Source organism: Vanacampus margaritifer, chromosome 3 (genome assembly GCF_051991255.1).
Source record: "Vanacampus margaritifer isolate UIUO_Vmar chromosome 3, RoL_Vmar_1.0, whole genome shotgun sequence".
NCBI classification, from domain to species: Eukaryota; Metazoa; Chordata; class Actinopteri; order Syngnathiformes; family Syngnathidae; genus Vanacampus; species Vanacampus margaritifer.
The window spans coordinates 2,894,655-2,922,280 of NC_135434.1; the positions used below are offsets into that span (position 1 = coordinate 2,894,655).

Genomic DNA, 27,626 nt, shown 5'->3' on the forward strand with positions numbered 1-27,626 from the left:
ACATCACAGTCTGACAACGGCGCTAAGTGCCCGTCCGGTGGGGGTCCGCCACTTGGAGTGTGATGATGAAACTGTAACGACTTAGACCTTTCTTTCCCGTCATCTTCGCTCTCCGCGAAGGGAGCAGCGAGAGGCAACTTGCTGACGTCAGCCTTTTCCTCTTCCTCCTTAATATGGGTGGGCTGCTCCAAATTGAAGCTCCCCCCATTCTGCTGGAGGTCTGCAAGACACAAGCAACAAAACACAGTTCGGCTCACACATATATTATACAAGTATTGTGATTCTGCCAGTTTGAAGCCATTTATTTCATTTTTATTTATTTAATGACTATATTTATTGCAATTCTAGCAACACACTGGAATTGAGTCTCTTAGAAATGTTTTAAAACGTTGAATTCAATTATTTAAACACGTTTTTTTATATATATATATTTAAATGCATTGTTAATGTAAAACATATTTTTTTGTAATAAAACCAACCTATATATATATATATATATATATATTATATTTTCACTGCCTATACTGTACTTGAAAGTACTTTTTTTTATTGAAGAAGTGAGTTAGGGTACTGGTACATTTCTAAACTGTGAAGTTTCTGTCTTCCGCTTCGCAGTGGACCTGTCACGTGACGCCAAGGCGACCGTTCTTTCAAACAAATCGAAGATTTCGTCGGCGGCCGCAATCAGTCGCTCCTTTACTAAATGTTTCAACATTTTTGAAGTTGTACGCAGTTTAACGAGCACAGGAATAAAAACTGACCCGCGTGGTCCAATGTGGACTGCTATGCGTTTTTTTTTTTTGTTTTGTTTTCTTCTTCGATAATGCTTTTACGGCAACACTGCATCTGGCGGTACGTCACACGGCCGCCATCTTGCGGCGGTTTTCCACCATGGGAGAATTTTCTACCACAAATCCGAACAACTAAATGTTTTTCTCCTGTATGTGTTCTTATGTGTGAAACATTTGGATAAACCTTTGCCTCAAATTAAGCAAGTATAACGTCTTGTAAGCATTAGATTGAATTTTCTTGCTTATAGGAGTTGTGTCCTTTTCAGAGCATTCCCAATGTTTGTCATCTTCCAAGTCGTTAGTGTTATTCTCTGAAAAATTAAATAAGGTGGATGGAACCTGATTTCTATAGTGATGACTTGACAACATTAAATAAAAGCACTCATTGAATTTTGAAGTCGTTATGTTTTTTTAAAAAAAAAATGCTGTGACTGTCTGTTGCTCACTTGACAGTCATGTTCAATCTATAAGTCCTTCGCTTCTTTCCAGCATACATATAAATCTTTCTATAGGTGACCATGCTGCATAAGGTATTGTGAGTGTAGCTACAAAGTTATTTCCCATCTAAATTGTTTTCAACTACATTATAATTTTAACATGTAATGTTTGAATCCTGCAAATAAAGCATAGTACATGTAGAGTATTTAGAATTAGAACATTACAGTAAATCTATACCATTGATTGGTGTAAACCACTAGATCAGATGGCGCAGTCAAAAAGAAGAGAGGAAAAAAGATTTCTTTCCATTTATTAAGGTTGTCTCACACAATAATACATTTTAACCTAGCCCCGGTGTCTTTAAAAAAAAATCGACAGCTGAGGTGTTGGCAGGCGCTTAAGAAATATTTCTTCTTGTACTCCACTTGATGGCTGACAGGCAGCTTCTTGTGTATTTTGACAAAAGCATAAGGCCAAATGCCTTGCCATGTCGATCCTTCGAATAACTGTGCGTGAACAGTACGGACAGTGGTAATGCCCAAGGGCTCGACATGGCATTGAGCATCTTTGTAGATCTGTGGCATTAACCGGCACCGACGTTTCCATTTCAAATTCAGCTGCTCCTGCAAATGCATGGCAAAATAAATGTAGATTAAAACTAACCCAATTTGCGGTTACATGAAAATGTAATTCAAAAATACTTCTGCTGCACCTGGCACTGATGGGCATGCATAGGCATGGTCTTCATCCACCTGAGAAGTGGACGCAGGTAGTGCTGGTGGGTCGGTGGGAGCCGTGGATGGCGCTTCCGGGGCATCTAGTTTATTTTGACATTGACATATGGCCAAATGCCTCGCCATATCTATCTTCCGTATAACTGTGCGTGAACAGCACGGGCAGTGATAATGCCCAGAGGCTCGACATGGCATTGAACATCTTTGCAGATCTGTGGCAAATCCTGCTCCTGTAAATGCAAAAAAAAAAAAAAAAAAAAATCATGAATAACTCACAAATTATATGAATAACATAACTACTAACTAACTTTGTATTTAGATGGATACTGTTAACATTTTTAATTCTTTATTTTATATTTTAACCATTTTGAATTTAGTTATAGATGTGTAGAGCAGGTGAAATAATGTTAAACTCAATACAACTCGACCTTAACCTATCTGTTATCTTGTTTTCGTCTAAATTCCTTTTCCTTTGAAAGTGCAAACTGGCATATTGAGATTCTGTTTTGGGAAGAAAGTTTAAGCTGGCACACTGAGAACATGTTTTGTCTAAAATATGAAGGAAGTGCAAGCTGGCATATTGAGATTCTGTTTTGTTCTCACGTGAAGATAAACATAGCATATTGTGAGAATGTAATCTGTTTTTCGTATTCGATGGGAAGAGAAGAGGCGTTTTCTGTACAAACTCGGATTGTAATAAAGGGCTGTGTCTCAGGGGGGGAGACACACATTCTTGGACGACACTCTTGTGGTGATATTCAATTGTGTGACCGGAGATCTCTGTATTAAATCAAACCTTGCAAGGACCCTTTTCACAAGAATCTCATCTTTGATTTATTTGAACACGCAAAAGACTACAAATTATATTTTATGCCTTCAATACACACACTTACACATTAGATTTATGGCAAAAATAAATATAGATCGAACTTAACTTACACTTAACTTAATGAAAAAGTAATTGCAAACAAATTTGAAGATATAACAGTTACGATATACTGTAATAATAGACAATACAGGAGGGGATCACGGCCAAATTTTCACTAACTTTCTGATTAGCTGACCAGGAAAACCAAGACGTTTTGTGGCAAAGTAATCAGATTAAACTAGATCATGTTAACAAAAGTGCTCATAATACAGTATATGTCCTTCACCTCGGACTTGAAAGCCAACTTGAGCGAAGCCAGCAGCTTCCAGTTGTCGTCGGTGTCGCTCCGTCTCTTCTCTGGCTCGACAAAGTTGCTCTTTGTACGAGGCGATCGTTTTTTCAAACAGTCCGTAGATTTCGTCGGCGGCCGCCATTAGTCGCTGCCTTATCAACTCTTTTAACATCTTGATTTTGTTGGTAGTTCAAGGCGCACGTAAGAAAAGATTAGTCAAGCAAATTCAGGAAATCATTTGCGATGGCTGTACGAGACTGGTCCAACTCTTCCTGATTGGCTGAGATTCTTTTTCTTCTTTTAATTACTAACGGATTACAACTCTTTGGTGCATACCGCCACCTACTGTACAGGAAGTGCGAAGGTGCGCACCCATCTAAAATAACTTCCAGCAATGTTTTACCTTGTTTTTATACTCTTTACAGATGATGTTCACGTTTGGACAATCCACTATTATTATAGAAACATTTAAATGTATCTATTCTTTCATTGTTGTGTGTGCACGTGTCGTCAAAGTGCCATAATGGAGAACATTTTAGCACAAACTGAGCAAGGGGATCGTTTTTCTTCTGAGTGCATTCTTATGTGTATCCTCATGTACTGTTCAGCAAAATCTTAATGACAAACTGAGCAAGCAGCACGTTTTGTACATGTTGGTGAAGTTTTTTTTGTTTTGTTTTGTTTTTAACTTTGGTTGTATCATTTTTACTGTTTTTCATCATCTCCGCTGTATGTGTCACACTCCAAAGGTTCTTCCATGTCATCGCTGTCTGACAGTGGCGCTAAGAGGTTGTCTGGTGGCAATCCTTCACTTGGACTGTGATGATAAAGCTGCGATGATTCGGGCAGTCCGTCTTTGTCGCCTTTACGCTTCACCTCGACAACAGTCAGCGGGATCTTGCCGACGTCAGCTTCCTCGTCTTCCTCCTTAATGTGGGGATCTGTGGTTGCTCCTAGTTGAAATTGGAGCTCCCCCTGCGCTGATGGACATCTGCACGACACAATACAAAACAATAGAGATGGCAGACCAAAATTATTATTTCTAACCTAAATTGTTTTGTTATTAACTCTTTGACTGCCAGATGTTTTCAGAAAAGGGATGCCGTGGGTGCCAGCCGATTTAAGCATTTTTGACTGATCTTTCAAGGTCCACAGAAAATGATGTGTTTGGACTATGGAAACACACATACTACCAAATGAAAGATTGGACTCTCATCTTTCATCAGAAAAAAAAGTTTGTTTCTACCTTATTCCGTTTTTCAGTAATCAACAATAGAAAATGGTTAGTTTCACCTCTGTTTTGAAACAAACGTCTTTTAACGTCTTTGGCACTCCTCCATAGGATTTTACTAAACGTTATTTAACGTTTTTGGCAGTCAAAGAGTTAAAAACTCATAACAAGGCTGTTATGTTCGTCCAAGAAGGAATTCAACTGCGTGTACCATTTTTTTCCCCTCAGAATTTTTAATAAAATAAATAAACTATAGTAGCAATGCATGTTTTTTTTGGTTTTTTTTACCAATAACATTTCATATTCATCCTCACAGGGCCAGCTTGCTGGCTCGAGATTATATATAAACAAAAACATCATCTGATTAGTTGGTCAGAGCAAAACTTGTTACAGCTAACTTGGACAAGTAAAACACATCTGAGCGATCACAAGGTTCAATTCAATTTTATTTACATTAAACATTTACGACAACTTCTGTCTCCTCTCTTGCCGGACAAAGTTGGAACCATAGAAACAAATAAGAACCATATTTATTATCCCCAAAACTAGAATGTAAGCTATATTTACTTCTTACCTAGTAGAGTTCACAGAGCTGGCATCCAAATTACAGCTGGGGTCCAAAGGAGACACTTCACACCCTTTCCGTTTCAGTGTTGTACAACTTGCCCTGGGACTTTCAGGAAGAGGGCTTTCCGTCAAAGTCCCAGTGTCACAAGACACACTTCGGCTCGGGGCTCGGGCCTGGATGGCTGTAACAAGACAAAAATGTTTGTAACAGGGTTCATAATGTAAAAATACATACATTGTTTTAAAAGAACAAATCTGCAATAAAATGCTAGAGTATTGTAGACTGTAGTGAGAGAAATCACCTTTGCTACGCCTGTAAGGCTTCAGGTTAGCCTGGACAAATGCATGCTTATTGATGACACGCTCAGTCTGACAGCCAATTTCTCGGGTTGATTTTGGCTGAAAACATATAAAGAATAAATAATGTTTATAAAATTACACTGTGCCACTAAGGACAGAATTACAATTTTTTTGTAGTATAGTAATTTGCTGTTGGCTACAAGCACTGCAAATATTTCAAAGTCTTAACATTAGAGAAAGCATTTGTTTTACCTCGCTGATGCCATTATTCGGTGGAAGCAAAACTGCAGCAGAATCGCTGCTGCGTCTACACTGGGGCCCCTGTGTTTTTGACTGATTATCTTCGAAAGCCATTCAGCACTTTATGATTCTAAAGAAAGTGCTGTGTTTTATAACATTGTTAATCATCCATCCCTAAATGTGGCATAACAATACCTATAGCCTTATATGACGAGATTACGTCACAAGTCAAAATGGCGGCCAACTCGGTGAAAGGAAGCTCTTCACTCATTGAAAAGCATTGGTTTTTGCATGGTTGTAATTTAATTTGTCAGGATTCTTTTGATTTCAAAATGTGATGTAATGTCGTTTGACAACCATAACGTATTTGTATGATAGCCAGCACAGGCAAAAGCAATACAATACGTAGTTAGTTTTCACCGTGTAGACGAAGCAGTTGCATTGCGGAAATATCATAAACGCCCGGATGTTCGGAATGGTCCATTTGTCAGTTACAAAAGAAAAAAATCACTATTGAAAATTCAGTGTGCTTGCAAATTCTTTACGAAAAAAAAAGTAGCATAACGACAGAAAGGTGTAATCGCTGCATACACTGCTACTAATCATCAAAGATAGTACATGTAATCTTCATTTTTTGACACCATTGTAAAAAGTAAACACTCACTACAGATTGGATTTGGCGCTCGAAACCTCCGCGGTGATGGCGAGGCAACAACAGTGTCGGTGAGCTTTGGCTCAGTCGTGGAAGAGCGAGGTTGGGGACTGCCTCGCTCTTCAAATGAAGTATCTTAGAATAGCCCATTTCAAACTCCATGAAGTTGGCGTAGGAATCACGCGTAAAATGTTGTTTGCAAACTCCGGCTCTATGCGGGAGTTCGGTGTTTTCCTCACGGCCAACGACGCGCAGCCACCGGCGCCTCATCTCTAAATCCAGTGGAAATTGATGCAAACCTACATTGCTACAGCAACCCACTACGCTACACTTTCTCCCCATCCTAACAAACAGTACAAGTTACAAAAGTAGGATAACACTGGTCTTCATTGCGCGTTCTTATGCCCGCGCATGCGCAGGTTGATCGTTAAACTACGGCAACCACGCTAGGACATACACACTTTATGGGCTATCTATCGATCTATCTGGAATACAAAATCAGTCACGCAGTACAGACAAAAACAAAATACCACAAAATAAATTAATAAATATCATAAGTAGGGGGTAAGTGAATAAGTAAATGACCTTTGCGTTAAAAATAGTAAAATATCCCACAATCCCATGCGGTCATGCATTTTGACAGGCCGCATTTACCAAGAATCCTATGTTTACAATAGCGCTTGTCATTTCACACGTAATTCATTAATTAGTCAGTGGAAAATAAAATATCACAGAAATCAGGACGATGGAAAAGTATTCTGAGTCAATACACAAGAAGGCTTTTATTCGCTACAAGGAAAAAAACGGAATAAGGTAGATCAAACCTTTTTTTCCTGGTGATAGGAGAGTTTATTCTTTCATTTGGTTTAGTGAGTCAGTATATATACAGTAAAATCACAGAAGACAGGATCTTCTGTCGAAAATAATCTAAAATGGCTGGCAAATTATAAAACATTGACTCTTTCCGTGTTGTGTGTGCGCACGTGTGCAGTCAAACTGGAGCGACGGGAGTAGCTGCCACCGCAAATTGAACAACTGAAGGGTTTTTCACCTGTGTGTATTCTCAAGTGTGACACCATGCTTGGCTTTTGCGTAAATCCTTTACCGCAAAATGAGCAACGGAAGGGTTTTTCTCCCGTGTGCATCCTCATGTGCGAAATCATGCTTGGCTTTTGAGTGAATCTTTTACCACAAACTGAGCAAGGAAAGGGTTTTTCTCCAGTGTGTGTTATCAAGTGTCGATTCAATATAGATTTTTTAGCAAAACCTTTACCACAAACTGAGCAGATAAAATATTGTTCGCGTGTTTTTGAAGTTTTCTTGTCGCCACGAGTTTTTGTCATTCTGGAACATTTCTGCTGTTTGTCGTCAACTTCGTCTAGAGGTGGTCCTCCACAGTGGTCTCCACTTGGACTGCGATGATGAAGCCATGACAACTCGGGTGGTTTGTCTTCGTTACTTTCACTCTCCGCATAGAGGCCAGTTAGTGGAAACTTGCTAACGTCAGCCTCCTCCGCTTCCTCCTTAACAAAGAGGAGCTGTGGATGTTCGTCTACATCTTTCAAGTGTGTGGACTGTGGATCGTCCTTCTCGGCATCTGCAAGGTAAAATGGCGTTTTTCATGCAATGCTATAAAACGTACCATTGTGATTTTTCAGAAGAAAACCTCAGTCTCATTTTGTTCAGTAAACCGCAAACTGACCTTTACCGCGTATTGCAATTTGAGTGTTGCAAACATCTTCCAGTTGTCGTCGTTGTCGCTCGCTCTCCTCTCTGGCTCGAAAAAGTTGCTCCTCGTACGACGCGATCGTTCTTTCAAATAACCCGAAAATTTCGTCGGCGGTCGCAATCAATCGCTCCCTCACCAACTCTTTCAACATTTTGATGTTAACAGTTCAAAAGCCAACGGCGGAAAACACTTTTGAAGGTCACCCTTTGTTTCTCGCCGGCGTTTCAGCGTTCGACAATGCTAACTAGATTCTTCTAAAATATTTCCGTTTTTGTCTTCTTTTTTTTTTGTATGGCCATCGGTGAACAGCATGTGGGTGCATTACCGCCACCTACTGGCTGGAGTCTAGCTCAGTCGATGCGTGAGATCGATAGAATGTCATTTTGTGTGCCTTGTTTTTTAAAAAACAAACAAAAACATTATCATTTAAGTGTGTTTGTGTTACCCGTAGTTCACTGAACCTGTGTCTTAACTCACTTTTGGATTACATTTGTGTGACTCATTGTTAAGAAAGAGTGATTGTGACTTGTGTAAAATATTATGAAAACCTCCGTCAACTTGGGTTGACCCTCTCCAGATGACAACAAGACAAGCATTTCATAGAATTTCACCATGATACACCAAAATCAATGACTCTGCGTGTCGTCTAGGCGCATGTAACCCATCACTCACCCATCTCTGCTTCAGAGTATGTGTCAAGCTTCTCAAATCAAACACCAGAATCATCAATCAATCATTTCTTTTAATAAATGAACTCATTTAAAAAATGTTCATACACTTCAGTACAAAGCACATTATTATTTCATATTTAATTGCAATGCATTAGTTGCCGTATAGACTAACACGGAGTCTTCATTCAGAAGTACTCAATGGCGTCGGCATGAGTCTTGGATTCTTTAATGTCGGCCAACTTCAACTTCGACCCAGTGTGAGGCAGACCTTGGTGGACGCGAATATGGACGTGGTCGTCCCCTCCCACGAGCACCTACAACAAAAGTAGAACAACACCAACGTCAGCTGCTACTTGATACACTAAAAATTGTGAACAACTGCACACTGTGGAACAGCTTTCTCCAAATGACACTCAGATTGCGACTGGTCATGACGTCATCAACATACAATGGCTGACATTGGCCCATACCAACGTCAAAGCACTGCTTTTGACCCCGCAATGATGACGTATCAATATCAGGAATTGAAAATCTGCACATACGACAGACTTGTTTTACAATATTACAATAAAATCAAGCAAACCAATCATTTAGGGCACACAAAAAGAAATAACCAGGTAGAAGATGCTTCTCTATCGTGGTGGTTAAGTACTATATTATTATTTTTGACATTAAAAAAATGATGACAAAACAATCCGAAATCACGTGACTGATTAGCCTGCGCTTACCTTGATGAAGTAGTTGGTCCCACTCACAACCTGTGATTTGTAATTCTTGGCAGTGAAAACGACGTAAGTTTTCCCAGTTTTTTGCTCCGCTTCAGCCTTCACCTAAAAGTCATTTGTCAGCTTTGGTTTAGTTAGTTTTTCATATTTTATGTACAATCAATGTTTACTTACAAAGAAAACAACAATTAAAGTGCAAAAATTCGTAACTTACTTGGTCGCAGATTTTCTGAATCTCTGCGTCGGCAATTCTCACGTCTGCAAGCCCTCCGCAGCACATCATCTTGGCGTTTATCAAGGACTGCAGAAAGACAAGGAGCAGAAACGCTAAACTACAATTTGTCTCGACGATTGCGCCTTATAAAAACACTACCGGTTTATCATGTGACGTTGACTAATGGACCGTACCATTCTCATGTGGGTAAGGGGTCGTTAGTTCAACCTTGACAGAAAAGCGTTACTTTATTCAGCCTACAGATTCAACTTCTACCGTCTACGTCGTGCATTTAGGCTATATTTTAACACGATTTTGATTCCGTTTCCATTTTGTCTGCATATAAGACGTTTATTTTTTCAAAATGTTCGTTTCACGGCTCCCTTTTAGTTATAGAGTCCTAGGTGTGGCTGTTTCAATTGTTGCGTTCAAAGAAGGTGGTGAGTCGGAGGAAAAGTGCACTATAGGGCGTTTTTTTTTCTAGAAATGGGAAGTCGTGAGGTTGCGAAATCGTCATACTCCACAATGGTGACTCATGGAGACCCCGCCCGTGAATAGCAAAATATAATTTACACGATCATGATTTTTTTTAAATTACATTAATTTAGTTAATCTAAAGAAGTAACTTCACGTAACACAACGTGATTTGTACTGACTGTGTTACCCAGAACAACAAACAACTTATGTATTTGATTATAACATGCGGTGCTTCAATTGTTTGCATTGTATTTAATGTGAGTTGAAAAAAGTTGAAATAAAATATATATTTTTTTCTTTTCTAGTGTTTGCATCAAAGGATGGTTTTCATGAAGTTTATTTTTTTTGTAAATGCCAAAAAAACAAGTGCTGTTAATAGATAACTTTTTTTAAATAGCCTTTAGTTTAAAAAGTAAAGGTTGAGTTTCAGCTTTTTTTGTTATCCACACATGGGTGAACACTTTCGCCCCTCCTATCTTAGCAAAAGGGGCGTGTCGTATCTACCAACGTACACATGAGCGAAACTAGCAGACGAGCACAAATTTCATAAACAGCTAACCAAATAAGTGATAAGTTGCTTTTTAGCGTTTTATACAGATTTGTATACAGATTTCACAAGTTGAGGCCACCGGTACATTTGTAGTGTTTGTTTTTGAGACAGTACACAAACACATAAGTGCACCGCATAGTAATTATTTCAACATTTTGTTACTTAGGAATATATCTTTTACATCCATCTAAGCCAGCAATGTATAGTAACACTGACCAAAGAACAATTAAATGCTGTTTCATAAAGAAGATACAAGAAACCTACGTATTCCATTTTGGCAAGTTTCTTAGTCCTTGATCTTGGGAAAACATACGTGGTCTGAGAAAAGTTAGCTAAGAAACTAGCTAGTGTACTTCAGATCAATGACTCAAGAAAAAGAGCTGCAAAGAGGTGAGAATCCAAATTGTGTTTATATTCAATAAAAAAAAAAATGACAATGTCAAATGTAAACAATTCAGTGAAAGCAACATATGTTCTGCTTGGGGGAAGCTGTGGCATTGCGGCGGAATACCGTAAATTTGTAAAATATTTACTGTCCCTTCTTGTGTGTCCGCATGTGTACAGTCAAACTGTTCTTATGAGCATAGCTTTCACCACAAATTGAGCAACTGTAGGGTTTTTCTCCTGTATGGATTCTCCTGTGTGTTACCAAGTGTGACCTGAGAGAGAAAGTTTTATTACACAGCGAGCAGCCGTAAGGTCTCTCTCCCGTGTGCACTCTCATGTGTGAGCTCATGTAATCCTTCCGAGAGAATGTTTTACCACAAACTGAGCACCGAAAGGGTTTTTCCCCAGTGTGCGTTCTCATGTGTTTCACCTCGTGCGACTTGTGAGCGAATCGTTGACCGCACAATGAACACTGAAACGGTTTTTCTCCAGTGTGCGTCCTCATGTGCGATACCACGTGTGACTTGTGAGAGAATGTTTTACCACACAACGAGCAACTGAAAGTTTTTTCTCCTGTGTGTGTTGTCATATGCGATATCAGATACGGCTTTTGAGAGAAGTTCTTACCGCAAGTTGCGCAAGTAAATGTTTTTTCTCTCCCGTGTATTTTCATGTGTGACCCCAGATGTTCCTTACGAGAGAATGTCGTACCACAAACGGAGCAAGGGAATGGTTTTTCTCCTGTGTGCGTTCTCACGTGTGAGTCCAGATGCGGCTTTTGAGAGAAGGCTTTACCACAAGTTGAGCAACTGTATGGTTTTTCCCCTGTGTGCGTTCTCATGTGTCGAATCAAATATTGTTTCGCAAAACCTTTACCGCACACTGGGCAGGTGCCGCGTTTCTTACATGCGTGTGACGTTTCCTTGTTGCCAAGAGTCGTTTCCTTTTCAGAGCATTTCGACGGTTTGTCGTCACCTTCGCAGTCTGTGTCGCTCCTCAAAGGTTCTTCCGTGTCGTCACTGTCTGACAGTGGAGCTAAGAGGTCGTGTGTTGGACTGGCACAACAAAGCTGCGACCACTCGGGTGGTTCATCATCTTCATCATCATCTTCACTCTTCACGACGACGATAGTCAGTGGAAACTTGCTGATGTGGGCCTCCTGCTCTTCCTCTTTAATGTTGAGTGGGTGTGAGACCACCTGTTTCAAACTGGAGTTCCCGCCGTGCTGCTGGATGCCTGTAAGACATGAGCAACGCACACGCAGTTGGCTTTCACAAAAAAGTTGTCATGATTCTACTACAGTATATGTAGATGTAGCATTTACTCAACTACGAAAACTCTACTTTAATGCCACTTTTAGAACAAGCAGGAAATAAATTTGCAACAAGGAACATGGTAATACTATTCGTGGCGGACAGGCTGACACCTATTGAAATGCAGTGAAAAAAAAAAAAACAACACCCCCCCCCCCCCAAACTATTAAATAAAATCTGGGAATATGTGAAACAGTGTGTCCCAAACTGTGCGCAAGCAGGGATCCACTGTAGATGACAATAATAGAAGAAAAAATAACAACATAAAAATACATTCCTGCTGTACATGCTTTGGCCTCTGAGAGGCAGTGTGGTGCACAGATGAAGATACAAATTCCTTCCTTACCACCGTCACCTTTGCCGTCTGTGTCGCCCTTCAAATGTTCTTCTGTATGTGACAGTGCAGATACGATGTGGTCTGGTGGTCCTCCAAGGCGGTCTCCACTTGGTGTGCAACAACGAAGCTGTGACAACTCGGGCGGTTTCTTTTCGTCGTCTTCGGTCTTCAGGACCGCGACGGTCAGAGGCGACTTATTGACGTCGGCCTCCGTAGCGTGGGTGTGCAGCGGAGCCTCCGCTTGATTTTTAACATGGGGGTGTTGGGGGTCTTCTCGATAACCAATCAGCTGCTGGAGATCTGCGGGGACATAAGCGACACAAACCTCCAAACAGTTGACCTCTGAGTTCTCCCATGATCTGTATACAAAATTGTTGCCGTGATGGGAATCATTCACTTACGCCACAGGGATGTTTAAAACATAGTTGACAATGACATCATAGTTCATTCCATAATTTTGGAACAGGAACCAGAAGCAATTCATGAGGTCATTGATGAATTTGATATTTTTATTTCAAAATCGACTAACCTGTAAGGAATTCCTTTTTAGTGGTAATGTTTGAAATAATAAAGGCCTTTGTGGGTCATAATTTGGGGTACATTTTAGTGTTTAAACTGTTAATATAACCAAATAAAAACATTATGGGGAGTCTAGTGTTTGCAAATGCTTGCTATTCACGGTTTGATCGGTAACCAACCCCACGAATAGTGAGGATTCACTACACATATGTAAATTATTATTTTACTGTTATTAACATTATTTAGAAATGAATCCCAGTCACGTGACGGATCATGAGTAGTATTCCCATTGACAAGTTACAAAATCAGGATAAAACACGGTGGTAGGTATTCACTACGAAGAGTGAATTTAAAAAAAAAAAAAAAGCATCTACATGGTAAATTCTGATCAAATCTATATTTATTGGCAATAACACAAACATTTGTATGCTGTACAATCGAGCGAAAATGTAATAAATGAGCAAGTAGAAGACGAGTGAACGCACCTTGCAAAGTTTGAGAAGAGAATAGTGTTGTCTGATGTTGCTCGATATCCTCCCTTGTTCGACCAAGTTCATTTTGAGGCTTATTCATGTTTCGCGTTGGAGTGATTTCGTCCCTTCACCCTTGCTGTGGTGTCAACAACTTCCGCCTTTTTCTTCTTCGGTGGTGGTTTGACAGCTGCTGACGCATCCATGACGTACGGCCCGCCAACTTGTGGCGGTAATTAATTAACAGTTGTAACAAAACAAGCAAAATGGTGTAAGCATTATGTGGAAAGTAATATTTAATGCGAACATGTTATTTTTCAAGGAAAAAAAATCAACGAATGAGGAAAAACAATCCTTTTCGAGAACATAATTGTTATATTTATCAAGGAACAAACTGTTATTACTAGAATGTAATCTCTTGCAAAAAAAAAAAAAAAGAATATTTTATTGAGGAAAAGTCATATTACTACAAGAATGTCAGCAGTCTGTTACAGTAACTTTTATTTCTCTGCAATATCCAGCCATTTGCTTATTTTTTTGTCAAAAATGCATATATATTGACGAGATTTGTACCATTCCTTCCATTGATTATGAGAAATGTGATGTTACTCGTCCACCTGCCCACAAAAAAAAGGGGGCAACCATTTGCTGTCAGAAAACTGCAATTGTTGTTGTTTTTAAATTTGACATTTGTACATTTTATAACAATACCAAATCTTAAAACCAAACAAAAAACACACCTGGGGTGAATAAGTGTAAAATAAATAAATAAATAAGTTTACAGATATTAAAGGTTTGAGAGCCTTTTGGTTAAGAATTTTTTTTAAGGATTCAATGTCTGACTTCACAGCGAAAAACACAGATTTTTTTTAAAATTAATATTAACTCGTGAAAAATGTGTATAAAATTTAGCCATAATAATGAGAGTCACAGATAAAGTCATAGCCCAAAATCCAAATCGTAAGTAAGTAGTTATATGTTGTGTGTTTGCATGTGTACATTCAAATTGGCCCTCAGTGTGTAGCGTTCGCCACACTCGAGGCAACTAAAAGGTTTCTCTCCTGTGTGCGATCTCATGTGTGTTTCCACATGTTCTTTTTGGGAGAAGGTTTGACGACAAACTGAGCAACTCAAGGGTTTCTCCCCCGTATGCCGTCTCATGTGTGCCACCAGATTTGACTTGTGAGAGAATATTTTAGCACACAGTGAGCAACTGAACGGTTTTTCTCCCGTGTGCATTTTCAGGTGCGATTTCACATGTTCCTTTCGAGAGAATGTTTTGCCACAAAATGGACAGGGGTAGGGGTTTTCTCCCGTGTGTGTTCTCATGTGTGATGCCAAATATGGCTTTTGTGAGAAGGTTTTATCACAAATTGAGCAACTATAAGGTTTTTCTCCTGTGTGTATTCTCATGTGTGATTCCATACAGCATTTTCTTTTTGCGAGAATGTTTTACCACAAAAGGAGCAAGTGAAGGGTTTTTCTCCTGTGTGTGTTCGCATGTGGGATTCCAGATGTGGCTTTTGAGAGAAGGTTTTACCGCAAATTGAGATTGGATTTGGTGCTCGAAACCTCCGCGGTGATGGCGAGGCAACAGTGTCGGTGAGCTTTGGCTCAGTCGTGGAAGAGTAAGGTTGGGGACTGCCTCACTCTTCAAATAAAGTATCTTAGAATAGCCCATTTCAAACTCCATGAAGTTGACGCAAACTCCAGCTCTATGCGGGAGTTCGGTGTTTTCCTCACGGCCAACGACGCGCAGCCACCAGCGCCTCATCTCTAAATCCAGTGGAAATTGATGCAAACCTACATTGCTACAGCAAACCACTACTCTAAACTTTCTCCCCATCCTAACAAACAGTACAAGTTACAAAAGTAGGATAACACTGGTCCTCATTGCGCGTTCTTCTGCCCGCGCATGCGCAGCTTGATCGTTAAACTACGGCAACCAAGCTAGGACAAAATACTTGCCTGCACAATCTGAGGGAAGAGCGTAAATAAGCATATCTGTGAATGTAATGCAACACTGTCAAGTTTTATTCTCCCGTTGAGGCGGAGGGAGAAAAAGAGAGAGCGCGAGAGAGAGGTTCTGTAATGAACGTGTGACCAGTAGCAAGGAAAAAAAAGTGTCTCCACTTGGACTGCGATGATGAAGCCATGACAACTTGGGTGGTTTGTCTTCGTTACTTTCACTCTCCGCATAGAGGCCAGTTAGTGGAAACTTGCTAACGTCAGCCTCCTCCGCTTCCTCCTTAACAAAGAGGGGCTGTGGATGTTCGTCTACATCTTTCAAGTGTGTGGACTGTGGATCGTCCTTCTCGGCATCTGCTGTACATCAACACAAACCGAATTTGGCTTGCGTTAATTATATTGTGATTCTTTCATATGCTCCAATCGTGTGGTTCTGTGTAATGAATCTCTGTTGTAACAGCTCGACTACAAAATAATTTGGTAAGGTGAAATGGCGTTTTTCATGCAATACTATAAAACGTACCATTGTGATTTTTCAGAAGAAAACCTCAGTCTCATTTTGTTCAGTAAACCGCAAACTGACCTTTACCGCGTATTGCAATTTGAGTGTTGCAAACATCTTCCAGTTGTCGTTTGCGCTCGCTCTCCTCTCTGGCTCGAAAAAGTTGCTCCTCGTACGACGCGATCGTTCTTTCAAATAACCCGAAAATTTCGTCGGCGGTCGCAATCCAATCAATCGCTCCCTCACCAACTCTTTCAACATTTTGATGTTAACAGTTCAAAAGCGAACGGCAGAAAACACTTTTGAACGTCACCCTTTGTTTCTCGCCGGGGTTTCAGCGTTCGACAATGCGAACTAGATTCTTTTAAACTACTTGCGTTTTTGTCTTCTTTTTTTTTTTTGTATGGCCATCGGTGAACAGCATGTGGGTGCATTACCGCCACCTACTGGCTGGAGTTTAGCTCAGTCGATGCGTGAGATCGATAGAATGTCATTTTGTGTGCCTTGTTTTTTTTAAAAAACAAAACAAAACATTATCATTTAAGTGTGTTTGTGTTACCCGTAGTTCACCGAACCTGTGTCTTAACTCACTTTTGGATTACAGTTGTGTGACTCATTGTTAAGAAAGAGTGATTGTGACTTGTGTAAAATATTATGAAAACCTCCGGCAACTTGGGTTGACCCTCTCCAGATGACAACAAGACAAGCATTACATAGAATTTCACCATGATACACCAAAATCAATGACTCTGCGTGTCGTCTAGGCGCATGTAACCCACCACTCACCCATCTCTGCTTCAGAGTATGTGTCAAGCTTCTCAAATCAAACACCAGAATCATCAATCAATCATTTCTTTTAATAAATGAACTCATTTAAAAAATGTTCATACACTTCAGTACAAAGCACATTATTATTTCATATTTAATTGCAATGCATTAGTTGCCGTATAGACTAACACGGAGTCTTCATTCAGAAGTACTCAATGGCGTCGGCATGAGTCTTGGATTCTTTAATGTCGGCCAACTTCAACTTCGACCCAGTGTGAGGCAGACCTTGGTGGACGCGAATATGGACGTGGTCGTCCCCTCCCACGAGCACCTACAACAAAAGTAGAACAACACCAACGTCAGCTGCTACTTGATACGCTAAAAATTGTGAAAAACTGCACACTGTGGAACAGCTTTCTCCAAATGACACTCAGATTGCGACTGGTCATGACGTCATCAACATACAATGGCTGACATTGGCCCATACCAACGTCAAAGCACTGCTTTTGACCCCACAATGATGACGTATCAATATCAGGAATTGAAAATCTGCACATACGACAGACTTGTTTTACAATATTACAATAAAATCAAGCAAACCAATCATTTAGGGCACACAAAAAGAAATAACCAGGTAGAAGATGCTTCTCTATCGTGGTGGTTAAGTACTATATTATTATTTTTGACATTAAAAAAATGATGACAAAACAATCCGAAATCACGTGACTGATTATCCTGCGCTTACCTTGATGAAGTAGTTGGTCCCACTCACAACCTGTGATTTGTAATTCTTGGCAGTGAAAACGACGTAAGTTTTCCCAGTTTTTTGCTCCGCTTCAGCCTTCACCTAAAAGTCATTTGTCAGCTTTGGTTTAGTTAGTTTTTCATATTTTATGTACAATCAATGTTTACTTACAAAGAAAACAACAATTAAAGTGCAAAAATTCGTAACTTACTTGGTCGCAGATTTTCTGAATCTCTGCGTCGGCAATTCTCACGTCTGCAAGCCCTCCGCAGCACATCATCTTGGCGTTTATCAAGGACTGCAGAAAGACAAGGGGCAGAAAAACTAAACTACAATTTGTCTCGACGATTGCGCCTTATAAAAACACTACCGGTTTATCATGTGACGTTGACTAATGGACCGTACCATTCTCATGTGGGTAAGGGGTCGTTAGTTAAACCTTGACAGAAAAGCGTTACTTTATTCAGCCTACAGATTCAACTTCTACCGTCTACGTCGTGCATTTAGGCTATATTTTAACACGATTTTGATTCCGTTTCCATTTTGTCTGCATATAAGACGTTTATTTTTTCAAAATGTTCGTTTCACGGCTCCCTTTTAGTTATAGAGTCCTAGGTGTGGCTGTTTCAATTGTTGCGTTCAAAGAAGGTGGTGAGTCGGAGGAAAAGTGCACTGTAGGGCGTTTTTTTTTTTCTAGAAATGGGAAGTCGTGAGGTTGCGAAATCGTCATACTCGACAATGGTGACTCATGGAGACCCCGCCCGTGAATAGCTAAATATAATTTACACGATTATGATTTTTTTAAATTACATTAATTTAGTTAATCTAAAGAAGTAACTTCACGTAACACAACGTGATTTGTACTGACTGTGTTACCCAGAACAACAAACAACTTATGTATTTGATTATAACATGCGGTGCTTCAATTGTTTGTATTGTATTTAATGTGAGTTGAAAAAAGTTGAAATAAAATATATATATTTTTTCTTTTCTAGTGTTTGTAATTTTTGTCCGTGACTGTAGCAGCCTGGTAATCGATGCGTCTATATGGCGGCCATGTTGAGAGGGACAAGGGTCCCATCAAAGGATGGTTTTCATGAAGTTTATTTTTTTTTGTAAATGCCAAAAAAAACAAGTGCTGTTAAGAGATAACTTTTTTTAAATAGCCTTTAGTTTAAAAAGTAAAGGTTGAGTTTCAGCTGTTTTTGTTATCCACACATGGGTGAACACTTTCGCCCCTCCTATTTTAGCAAAAGGGGCGTGTCGTATCTACCAACGTACACATGAGCGAAATTAGCAGACGAGCACAAATTTCATAAACAGCTAACCAAATAAGTGATAAGTTGCTTTTTAGCGTTTTATACAGATTTGTATACAGATTTCACAAGTTTAGGCCACCGGTACATTTGTAGTGTTTGTTTTTGAGACAGTACACAAACACATAAACACATAGGTGTACCGCAAAGTTATTATTTCAACATTTTTTTTACTTAGGAATATATCTTTTTCATCCATCTAAGCCAGCAATGTATAGTAACACTGACCAAAAACCAAACAAAAAACACAAAAACACACCTGGGGTGAATAAGTGTAAAAAAAGAAAAAAGAAAAAAAGGAGGTTTTTTGGTTAAGAATTTTTTTTATGGATTCAATGTCTGACTTCACAGCGAAAAACACAGATTTTTTAAAATCAATATTAACTCGTGAAAAATGTGTATAATATTTAGCCATAATAATGAGAATCACAGATAAAGTCATAGCCCAAAATCCAAATCGTAAGTAAGTAGTTATATGTTGTGCGTTTGCATGTGTACATTCAAATTGGCCCTCAGTGTGTAGCCTTCGCCACACTCGAGGCAACTAAAAGGTTTCTCTCCTGTGTGCGATCTCATGTGTGTTTCCACATGTTCTTTTTGGGAGAAGGTTTGACGACAAACTGAGCAACTCAAGGGTTTCTCCCCCGTATGCCGTCTCATGTGTGCCACCAGATTTGACTTGTGAGAGAATATTTTAGCACACAGTGAGCAACTGAAGGGTTTTTCTCCCGTGTGCATTTTCAGGTGCGATTTCACATGTTCCTTTCGAGAGAATGTTTTGCCACAAAATGGGCAGGGGTAGGGTTTTTCTCCCGTGTGTGTTCTCATGTGTGATGTCAAATATGGCTTTTGTGAGAAGGTTTTATCACAAGTTGAGCAACTATACGGTTTTTCTCCTGTGTGTATTCTCATGTGTGATTCCATATTTTCTTTTTGCGAAAATGTTTTACCACAAAAGGAGCAAGTGAAGGGTTTTTCTCCTGTGTGTGTTCGCATGTGGGATTCCAGATGTGGCTTTTGAGAGAAGGTTTTACCGCAAGTTGAGCAAGTAAAAGGTTTTTCTCCTGTGTGCGTTCTCATGTGTGTCATCATATGTTGCTTTTTGGCAAAGCTTTTACCACAAATTGAGCAGGTAAAAAGTTTTGGACGCGTTTGTGACGTCTCAAGAGTTCGCTCCTTTTCAGAGCTTTTTGACCGCTTGTCGTCACTTTCAGGGTCGGTATCGCTCCTCAAAGCTTCTTCTGTGTCTTCACTGTCTGACAGTGGAGCTAAGAGGTTGTGTGGTGGGGGTCCACCACCACGATGAAGATGTGACCACTCAACTTTGTCTCTATCGTCTTCGCTCTCCATAGAGACACCACTCGCTGGCATCTTGCTGATGTCAGACTCCTTCTCTTCCTCTTTTATGTAGAACGGTTGAGGACCCTTGTCTTCCTCTTTAACATGTTCTGTCTCCTCCTTTTTAACATGCTGCGACTCTGGATCCTCATTTTCCTCCTTAACGTGGCAAGGCTGTGGATCCTCCTCCTCTTCTTCTTTAATGTGGGTGGACTCACGAACCAGCTGCTGGACGTCTGCAGGACACGAGCAACAGTTTGACTGAGACAAGTACATTTAATAATGAGTTCACCTTGCGGCATTGTGTGATTAACTTTCAAGTCTCTCTGACAAACCAGCAACAAGCAAGAAATGGTAGATGAATAAATACAAAAGTAGAGAGCAAAATGTAACTTAATGTAACAAAGTAAAAGTATTGTAGCATTTCGCATTACTCTGACAAGTACAATTTAGCACAAAAAATACAATGTGGCGCATTAGTCTTACCTGCATTTCTGCCTGCAACCCGTACAACTCAATAAAAAATTAAAATATTTTCAAAAGATCGTGTGGTTGCACAAGAAATGTGGCTGTGTTCAGAATTGACCAATTACATGCAAACTCACATTTAATGGAATTAGGCACATGCTACCCGTTAAAATCCATTTAATAGTTTCTTAGATATTTTTCAATCTTTCAGTCTATCTTGCAAATCACGATGCCAACAGATAGTAATAAATCTAATGTTCACGTCTACATACGATATCATATGAACTAGTTTCTTGGATATATTATCTTTAACGTATGGGTCAAATGATGAGAAATTTGTCCACGCGTTTTTCTGTGCGTTTTGCAAAATATGCCAGTAAACGACGCGTGAACGAACCTTGGACAATTTGAGAGGAAGCGGAGGTTTCTCCTTGTCGTTCGTTCTCCTCTCTTGCTCGAAAGAAATCATTTTTGGGCATTTTAATGTTGCTTTTCAGGGAGACTTCACTAGCTTCGCCTCGCGCTTTAGCGAAGCCCGCTTCCGCCTTTGTCTTCTTCTGTGGTCTTTTGACATTAGATTACGCGTACACACGGCCGCCATCTTGGGGCGGTATTGACGAGAACATAAAAAAAAAGAAACTAATTCCATTTATCCAACAGAGACAAACAACCCCTAACGGATAGTAAATAAAATTTAGTTTCTAAATTATCCATTTATTTAAAGTAAACCAAGGTGTATATTATTTAACAAATAAAATTTATAGTGAACAAGAAATGGGAATGAAACGAATCAATTGGTGCAGGTTTGTCTCCACTCTTCTGTTGCGTGTCAAATGTACAAGACATTTATTTCCATTTTAACAGGGATTGTACAACATACGTTTTTGTTGTTCTATTTTTAAGAAAAAAAAAAGAGATGAAACCAAGATCCTCACTGTCACATTTTATTACGCCACAAAACAATTGCGATAACATAGATACACATGAATTTTAAACATATAAATACATAAATTGAATAAATACGTAGATAAATACATAAATATGAAAAAAAAAGCACGCACGTGCACATGTAGCCACTAGGTAGTGCTCAAGCACCTACCCTTTTGCGCTGGATGAAAAAAATGGACTTTTTATTTAGCTGTACATTTTGTTTTTCTTTTATTTCAATAGTAACAGTAAAAAAAAAAAAATAAATTACCTTCTCAATTCCTCTCTGTAATACATGAATATTTAGTTGAACTTGTACATGTTATAGGTTAACTAATAGTGGAAAAAAAGTTATATTTTATATCCACTGTAGCTCTCCTTCATCTCCTAATTAATAATAATAATAAAATATATAATTTTTGTGACGGGTACCCTCTTTTTGGGCTTGGCCACCTGCCCCCCCAAAATGTTTTTGCACATGTCTGCTGACAGACGCTGTCGTTTCCTTTTGCTGTTTGTTCCCCATTTTTGAGAATCTAGATTTTCCTCTGCATATGGAAGGAGATGTATCGGTTGGCGGTGCGCTGGCACATCTCCACGGGCATGTCGTTGTCCTCGGCCGTACTGATGAACCAACTGGGGAAGCGCGCCGACGCCAGGGTGCTGAGGCTGACGCCCGAGTCGCTCTTGTAGAAGAGGAAGCGTGTCATGTCGCTCTCCGAGGCCACGCCCATCAGAGTCTGCCTGTCCTGCACCTCCTCCAGGTGCAAGGTGGGCTTGTCGCCCTCCTGTTGGCACGACAGGTACATGTCGGTGCCCTTGATGCCCAGAGCCACCGGCTGGGCTTCCGTGACGGGGGACGGGTGCACGTAGGTGGACATATTGAGGTGCACTGCAACGCATAACAGAGCATATTAGTAATACTGATCGTTTTTTTTTTGCAGAGGATAAAGAATATACACCAATGAATGTTATATTGTCTCTCCACATATGTTGCTAGTTTCTTTAGCCCCTCAATGGCCTTTTATATTGTTTGTTAACATTAAGCTAGCAGACTTTTATGTGGTGTGATTACATACGCTATTTGTAATCCTTTTTGGTATACTATAAAATGACTGCCCCCCCCAAAAAAAAAAATCAATAATAGAACTAAGTGAAAAAAATGATAAAATAATAAAGGCCCCAAAAAACTGAATAATTAATAAATAAAAAATAAAATTAAATATATAATTAGATTTTTTAAAATGTAAAAAAAAAAGTCTAATTAAAAGACTAATTGATTAGTTAGGTATTATTTAAATGTAATCTTTATTTATTAATTATTGTTAATTAATCCAGTTCTTTAAAAGGCTGTAACAAATTTAACTCTTTAACTTTGAGAATTTATTGCATTTTATTTGTTTTTATTTTTCTTTATTTTACTCTACTGTCAACCTGGATAAATAACTTAATAACTGAAAAATGGGGAGGGATATTTACCTGAAAAAAAAAAACCCTCTCAATGTTTTAATTACTCAGAAATTCTAAGTAAATTTTACAAGAAGAGTAAAAAAAAAAAAAAACTTTACTATTTTTTTTCCCAAGTAGACATTACTCCCCATTTATCAGTGAATCTTCCTACCGCACCTACTCTTTCGATTTTAATTTTTTTAATTTTTTTTTTTATGGAGGGAGCGTCATAATCATGCGCCACCTCAACGCACCTTAGTGTTTGTTATGTTTAGTATCGGGCAAGGGTCACTGAACTGTCATTCCGTCGAGTAAAGGAGACACAGTGTGTGTGCGTGTGCGTGTGCGTGCGTGTGCGTGCGTGCGTGTGCGTGCGTGCGTCCACACCTTTGCGGTGACTGTTTCCTCCCTGCAGAGTGAGGGCGTGCAGCTCCATGCTGTCCCTGAGCAGCACCAGACTTTTCTTCTGGCTGTCGCTTATGCTGACTTCGTACTGGCCCGTCCGGGTGAACTGATTCCGCCGAGCTCGCCCCTCCGGCAGGTTGATCACTGAAACCAAAATACGCGTACCGTAAGCCTGGGAAACGTTCTGTAAAGTTTGACTTCATCACAGTCATTTATTTTGATCGTTTTATTTCTTTTTGGCTTTAAAAAAAAAATCCAGTCAGGTTCAATTTGTTTTTAACTCTTTGACTGCCAGACGTTTTCAGAAAAGGGATGCCGTGGGTGCCAGCCGATTTAAGCAATTTTGACTGATCTTTCAAGGTCCATAGAAAATTATGTGTTTGGACTATGGAAACACACATACTACCAAATGAAAGAGTGGACTCTCATCTTTCATCAGAAAAAAAAGTTTGTTTCTACCTTATTCCGTTTTTCAGTAATCAACAATAGAAAATGGTTAGTTTCACCTCTGTTTTGAAAAAATAAAACGTCTTTTAACGTCTTTGGCACTCCTCCATAGGATTTTACTAAACGTTATTTAACGTTTTTGGCAGTGAATGAGTTAAAGCAAGTACGTGTTAGCTTTAGTATTTATTTATTTTTTTATGTGCCGCACATCCAGTGCAAGATTTTATTTATATAGATATAGATAGACCTTCCTTCTTTAGTAACTATTGAGAAAAATGACATTTTCACTATAATTATTGAAAGTCGAGTTATTTTCATTACATAAGATGTAGTTTCAGTTATTTATTTATTTTTTTTTAAAAGCATTTTCATTTTTTATTGCATGTCGTTAACAAACAGCCATTTTCCTTTTAGTTATTTCCTTACACTTTGTTAACTATAAAAAACAAATAAATAAAAATGTATATTTAAAAAATGAAGTGTTGTACAAGCAAGTCGTTTAAGTAATTTTTTTAAATTATTTTTTCATGCAACATATTTTTTTTTTTAACACTTTATATTTTAAGCAATATGATCTGGGGAAGTAGAATCAAAAACTTTTCTTGACAATAATATGTTCTATAACTAAACATGACACCGTGATTAATATATATATATATATATATATATATATATATATATATTACTCCGCATTATTCACCAGAATACCTCGTTTATGTTTTAGTGGGGGCGCATACAAGTCATTATTACAAAGAACAGTTTTGACTTGACTAACTAACTGCTGCAATGTCAATGCTAGTTCCATTAGCCCACCTATGGTATTTTTTGCATGGTGTGTTAGCATCAAGCTAGCAGACTTTAGTAAGACACTGAAGGCACTCAATGCGAGACGTACCTTCAATGACGTCGTCCATCATGATGTTGAGGAAATTTTCCCCGCTGCATTGGCCCCCGAGGGCCATCTCCTTGCGGCTGCCCTTTAACCTCTCGATGGCGACCACCAGGTTGACCACCTGCCTCATGGTCAGCGGGTGCCGGGAGACCTCCAGGCACAATCCGGCCGGCAACGTCGGGCTCAGCGGGCATCTCGTCTCTGCGGCCATCTTTTCATAGAGATGTGACATGTCGTTAGAGACACATTCAATGTTGCTGCTTTTCTTCATATTATACGTTTCGTATTTATTGATACGTCGTTTACCCCCCCCCCCCCACACATCTGCTTATTAAAAAAATAAATAAAACATCAAAGTGCTTGACCTACCTTTTTTTAGGTGCGTAGTAGTAATAGTCCTCTGATTGGGAGTGCTCAGCTGTGTTGTCTCTGTAGTTATGCTTGATTGTCGAGACCTGAGGGCTTTTATGCACCTTCGAGTACAAGTTGAGGAATTTCCCCACGCATACGCAGGAAGTGGGACGGTCTATGATAATGATTATAATGATGATGATGATGATGTCAAGACAAGGCCGTGACGCAAGGCTGTAATGCCGAGCGAGGTAAACGTGTGGGATGGTGAAACCCGAAACCCGAAAGGATGTAAACTGAGACTACTCATCATTTATATCATTTAATCTCCAATCAAAGAGTGAATTTCAGGAAGCAGTAAAATATACATTAACATTAAAACAAAAACAAAAGACAGTTAATTTTTTTTTAAGTTGATTAAACTTAAGTTTTGATCCTTAAATCGATACATGGGGTTCGATATGATTTAAGAATGGTACATTTTTAACCCTGGAGAACCCAAGAAGCCTTTTCTTCTTTGGAAAATTATGAATTATACATTAAATGACTGTTATAAATTCACTGAACACCAAAATGTATACATTTTTCAATTTTAACCCTTGTTTTTTTGAACTAGCTCAGAGTTGCTAATTTATCTAAATATTTATATAAAACATACTCCTAGGCATTCTGCAACATGATATGAAATAGATTAACAGAAAAAACACAATTTTACCATCTGATGGTTTGCTAAAGAAGATGGTTTTGTTTGGATTGATTTCCAGCTCAAAAAAACAGCCATCTTGTCACCACCACTCTGGCTCATGTAAGTGCAATATTCATCCACTAGGTGGCCCCATGCAGGGGTCAGAAGTGGCACTCTGGACTTTTGAAGTTAAATTTGTAAAAAAAAAGAAAAAAAAAAAGCAGAATTTATAGGGGCCAAATTTGACCCCGTGGGTTCTCCAGGGTTAAAATGTAACCGGTTAAATCAAAGCCAAAATAAATTTTCATTTCAGTATGATACAGTATGTACAGTTTACAGCATATATAATGTATTTACTTGTTTGCATATACAGTATAATTATTTATTTATGTTTTGTTTTTGTTTTTTTTTCCTGGAAAGTTTGCCAATATTTAGATTTTTTTCCTCTGAAGAGTACAAAATTATTAATGTATTAGTAGATCCCCCCCACCCCCCGAAAAAGTTGGAGTTTCTAATTGATATAAAAATGTTTAACCTTCATAAGTTTATGACATTTACCCTTAAAAAAAACACACAACCTTTTTCTGACTTTTTCCCTTGAAAAATGTGACTTAAAAAAAAGAAAATGTTCCCCCTTGAACATTTTGACTTTTTTTTCTTTTCTTCTGTTGGTGATAAAAATAAGCAGGACTTTTCAGACTGTTTTCTCATACTTCCTCATCGTGAGAGTTGAGGTTGGTTATTGATGCAAGTAAAATTTCCGATTGTTTGGCGTTGCGCAAGCGCGGCCGTGTTTACGATTTCGCCACAAGATCCAGTGACGCTGCACATTCTTTCAAGACAGATTTCATCTCTTTCCTGCTCCTACCTGGATGCGATCCCAGAGATTGGTGACCCTAGAACCCTTGTGGTTTTAGAATACCTCACACAGGAAGCAACGGGTTATGAGGGTCATGCTGAAAAAAGAAAAATGACATGAATTAAAAAAATAATAATTCTTACAAAATGTGAATTAAGTGGTATATTTGACAACAATTTTAAGAAACAGTATACTTAAAAAGTTTTGTTCTCATGGGAAATGTGGTCTTCCTTCAGGCATAACAATACCGCTTTTGTCCATATGGCGCCGCTGTAATAAACGTAAACTGAACGTTTCTTAGTGTTGCTTTATGCAAATACATTTTTTCATTATTTTGTAGTGCTGTCAAAAGTTCAAGCTTTAAAGATTTAAAGCTTCAACTTTGACAGCACTAATATTTTGTGATAAAAAGTACCAGGAATACATTTTATTTTGTCTCGAAAATAAAAGTTCTTTCTTTGAGCAAAAAAAAAAAAAAAAAAGCCACAGTCCTTTTACAGGTAAGTTATTTTTTTATATAGAAATATTTAGTTTTTGTATATAAAGTTTCAACATTAATAGTTAGAATCTTTTTTGGTATGAATATTCATTAAGGAAAAGCAATGTAATATTCATGAAAAAAAATCAACAACCTAATCCAAGGTATATTGCAATATATAATTTTTATTACTATTATCACAGTTTATCATGTGCGTGAATGTGGTCTAAATTTTAACATTTACTTGTATTTTCGTACGAGTAATAAGTGAAGGAACAAGTCAATTTCCTTTCAGCCATAAAAGTTGACAAGAGAGACTTTGTTTGGCGTTCCATGCTGGGCGTGTTGCAGCAAGAGCACGTCCACGCGGGGGTGAAGCCACGACAAGGAAGTGAAAGGAATGTTTGTTTACACTTTTTGGATTCATTGCGAATCCTTACACGAGTTGGGATTTTTTGCGGTCAAACCGGTCTTGCGGTAAATAATAAAAAGGCTGATGATGAAAGAGCTTTATAATTGGTTC

The 27,626-nt window shown here is 38.8% G+C and overlaps 6 protein-coding genes across 6 annotated transcripts in view; all 6 read right to left on the reverse strand.

The window, feature by feature from the left end:
- Positions 1-1,523: 1,523 nt before the first annotated feature.
- Positions 1,524-6,533, reverse strand: LOC144048590 (uncharacterized). The gene is made up of 6 exons (XM_077560726.1): positions 6,126-6,533; positions 5,224-5,320; positions 4,929-5,103; positions 3,118-4,114; positions 1,942-2,193; positions 1,524-1,852 (listed from the first exon to the last, which is right to left on the reverse strand). The coding sequence occupies exons 1-4, from the start codon at positions 6,453-6,455 to the stop codon at positions 3,829-3,831; spliced, it is 888 nt and encodes a 295-aa protein (XP_077416852.1). The 5' UTR covers positions 6,456-6,533; the 3' UTR covers positions 1,524-1,852; positions 1,942-2,193; positions 3,118-3,828.
- A 2,031-nt stretch (positions 6,534-8,564) lies between these two features.
- LOC144048607 (cystatin-B-like) lies at positions 8,565-9,610 on the reverse strand. Its single transcript, XM_077560751.1, has 3 exons — positions 9,453-9,610; positions 9,242-9,343; positions 8,565-8,827 (listed from the first exon to the last, which is right to left on the reverse strand). The coding sequence occupies exons 1-3, from the start codon at positions 9,519-9,521 to the stop codon at positions 8,699-8,701; spliced, it is 300 nt and encodes a 99-aa protein (XP_077416877.1). The 5' UTR covers positions 9,522-9,610; the 3' UTR covers positions 8,565-8,698.
- Positions 9,611-10,881: 1,271 nt separating this feature from the next.
- On the reverse strand, positions 10,882-14,461 carry LOC144048539 (uncharacterized). The gene is made up of 3 exons (XM_077560653.1): positions 13,521-14,461; positions 12,526-12,816; positions 10,882-12,102 (listed from the first exon to the last, which is right to left on the reverse strand). The coding sequence occupies exons 1-3, from the start codon at positions 13,606-13,608 to the stop codon at positions 11,009-11,011; spliced, it is 1,473 nt and encodes a 490-aa protein (XP_077416779.1). The 5' UTR covers positions 13,609-14,461; the 3' UTR covers positions 10,882-11,008.
- Positions 14,462-16,811: 2,350 nt separating this feature from the next.
- LOC144048608 (cystatin-B-like) lies at positions 16,812-18,247 on the reverse strand. The gene is made up of 3 exons (XM_077560752.1): positions 17,700-18,247; positions 17,489-17,590; positions 16,812-17,074 (listed from the first exon to the last, which is right to left on the reverse strand). The coding sequence occupies exons 1-3, from the start codon at positions 17,766-17,768 to the stop codon at positions 16,946-16,948; spliced, it is 300 nt and encodes a 99-aa protein (XP_077416878.1). The 5' UTR covers positions 17,769-18,247; the 3' UTR covers positions 16,812-16,945.
- A 3,291-nt stretch (positions 18,248-21,538) lies between these two features.
- il1b (interleukin 1, beta) lies at positions 21,539-25,306 on the reverse strand. The gene is made up of 4 exons (XM_077562247.1): positions 25,100-25,306; positions 24,734-24,941; positions 23,374-23,535; positions 21,539-22,429 (listed from the first exon to the last, which is right to left on the reverse strand). Exons 2-4 carry the CDS (start codon positions 24,939-24,941, stop codon positions 22,074-22,076), a joined length of 726 nt encoding a protein of 241 aa, XP_077418373.1. The 5' UTR covers positions 25,100-25,306; the 3' UTR covers positions 21,539-22,073.
- Positions 25,307-26,379: 1,073 nt separating this feature from the next.
- LOC144049148 (metal transporter CNNM4-like) overlaps positions 26,380-27,626 on the reverse strand; it is a 28,706-nt gene continuing 27,459 nt past the window's right edge. Inside the window, exon 7 of the mRNA XM_077561813.1 lies at positions 26,380-26,722. Within this exon, the coding sequence (XP_077417939.1) occupies positions 26,718-26,722 (5 nt within the window). The 3' untranslated portion in view covers positions 26,380-26,717. The remainder of the gene's footprint in view (positions 26,723-27,626) is intronic.

What these genes read in the sequence shown, in the direction of transcription:
- LOC144048590 (XM_077560726.1), bottom strand. Translation starts at nt 6,455, where the DNA reads ATGGGGAGAAAGTGTAGCGTAGTGGGTTGCTGTAGCAATGTAGGTTTG. An exon ending in GCCTTACAGGCGTAGCAAAG is followed by an intron (nt 5,104 to 5,223) that starts GTGATTTCTCTC and finishes GTCTTGTTACAG; the next exon opens with CCATCCAGGCCCGAGCCCCG. An exon ending in AGCTCTGTGAACTCTACTAG is followed by an intron (nt 4,115 to 4,928) that starts GTAAGAAGTAAA and finishes TGTGTCGTGCAG; the next exon opens with ATGTCCATCAGCGCAGGGGG.
- LOC144048607 (XM_077560751.1), bottom strand. Translation starts at nt 9,521, where the DNA reads ATGATGTGCTGCGGAGGGCTTGCAGACGTGAGAATTGCCGACGCAGAG. An exon ending in TTCAGAAAATCTGCGACCAA is followed by an intron (nt 9,344 to 9,452) that starts GTAAGTTACGAA and finishes AATGACTTTTAG; the next exon opens with GTGAAGGCTGAAGCGGAGCA. An exon ending in GGACCAACTACTTCATCAAG is followed by an intron (nt 8,828 to 9,241) that starts GTAAGCGCAGGC and finishes CTTTTGTTGTAG; the next exon opens with GTGCTCGTGGGAGGGGACGA.
- LOC144048539 (XM_077560653.1), bottom strand. Translation starts at nt 13,608, where the DNA reads ATGAATAAGCCTCAAAATGAACTTGGTCGAACAAGGGAGGATATCGAG. An exon ending in CTCTTCTCAAACTTTGCAAG is followed by an intron (nt 12,817 to 13,520) that starts GTGCGTTCACTC and finishes ATGTCCCCGCAG; the next exon opens with ATCTCCAGCAGCTGATTGGT. An exon ending in AGACGGCAAAGGTGACGGTG is followed by an intron (nt 12,103 to 12,525) that starts GTAAGGAAGGAA and finishes CATGTCTTACAG; the next exon opens with GCATCCAGCAGCACGGCGGG.
- LOC144048608 (XM_077560752.1), bottom strand. Translation starts at nt 17,768, where the DNA reads ATGATGTGCTGCGGAGGGCTTGCAGACGTGAGAATTGCCGACGCAGAG. An exon ending in TTCAGAAAATCTGCGACCAA is followed by an intron (nt 17,591 to 17,699) that starts GTAAGTTACGAA and finishes AATGACTTTTAG; the next exon opens with GTGAAGGCTGAAGCGGAGCA. An exon ending in GGACCAACTACTTCATCAAG is followed by an intron (nt 17,075 to 17,488) that starts GTAAGCGCAGGA and finishes CTTTTGTTGTAG; the next exon opens with GTGCTCGTGGGAGGGGACGA.
- il1b (XM_077562247.1), bottom strand. Translation starts at nt 24,941, where the DNA reads ATGGCCGCAGAGACGAGATGCCCGCTGAGCCCGACGTTGCCGGCCGGA. An exon ending in GATGGACGACGTCATTGAAG is followed by an intron (nt 23,536 to 24,733) that starts GTACGTCTCGCA and finishes TTTTGGTTTCAG; the next exon opens with TGATCAACCTGCCGGAGGGG. An exon ending in AGGAAACAGTCACCGCAAAG is followed by an intron (nt 22,430 to 23,373) that starts GTGTGGACGCAC and finishes TATGCGTTGCAG; the next exon opens with TGCACCTCAATATGTCCACC.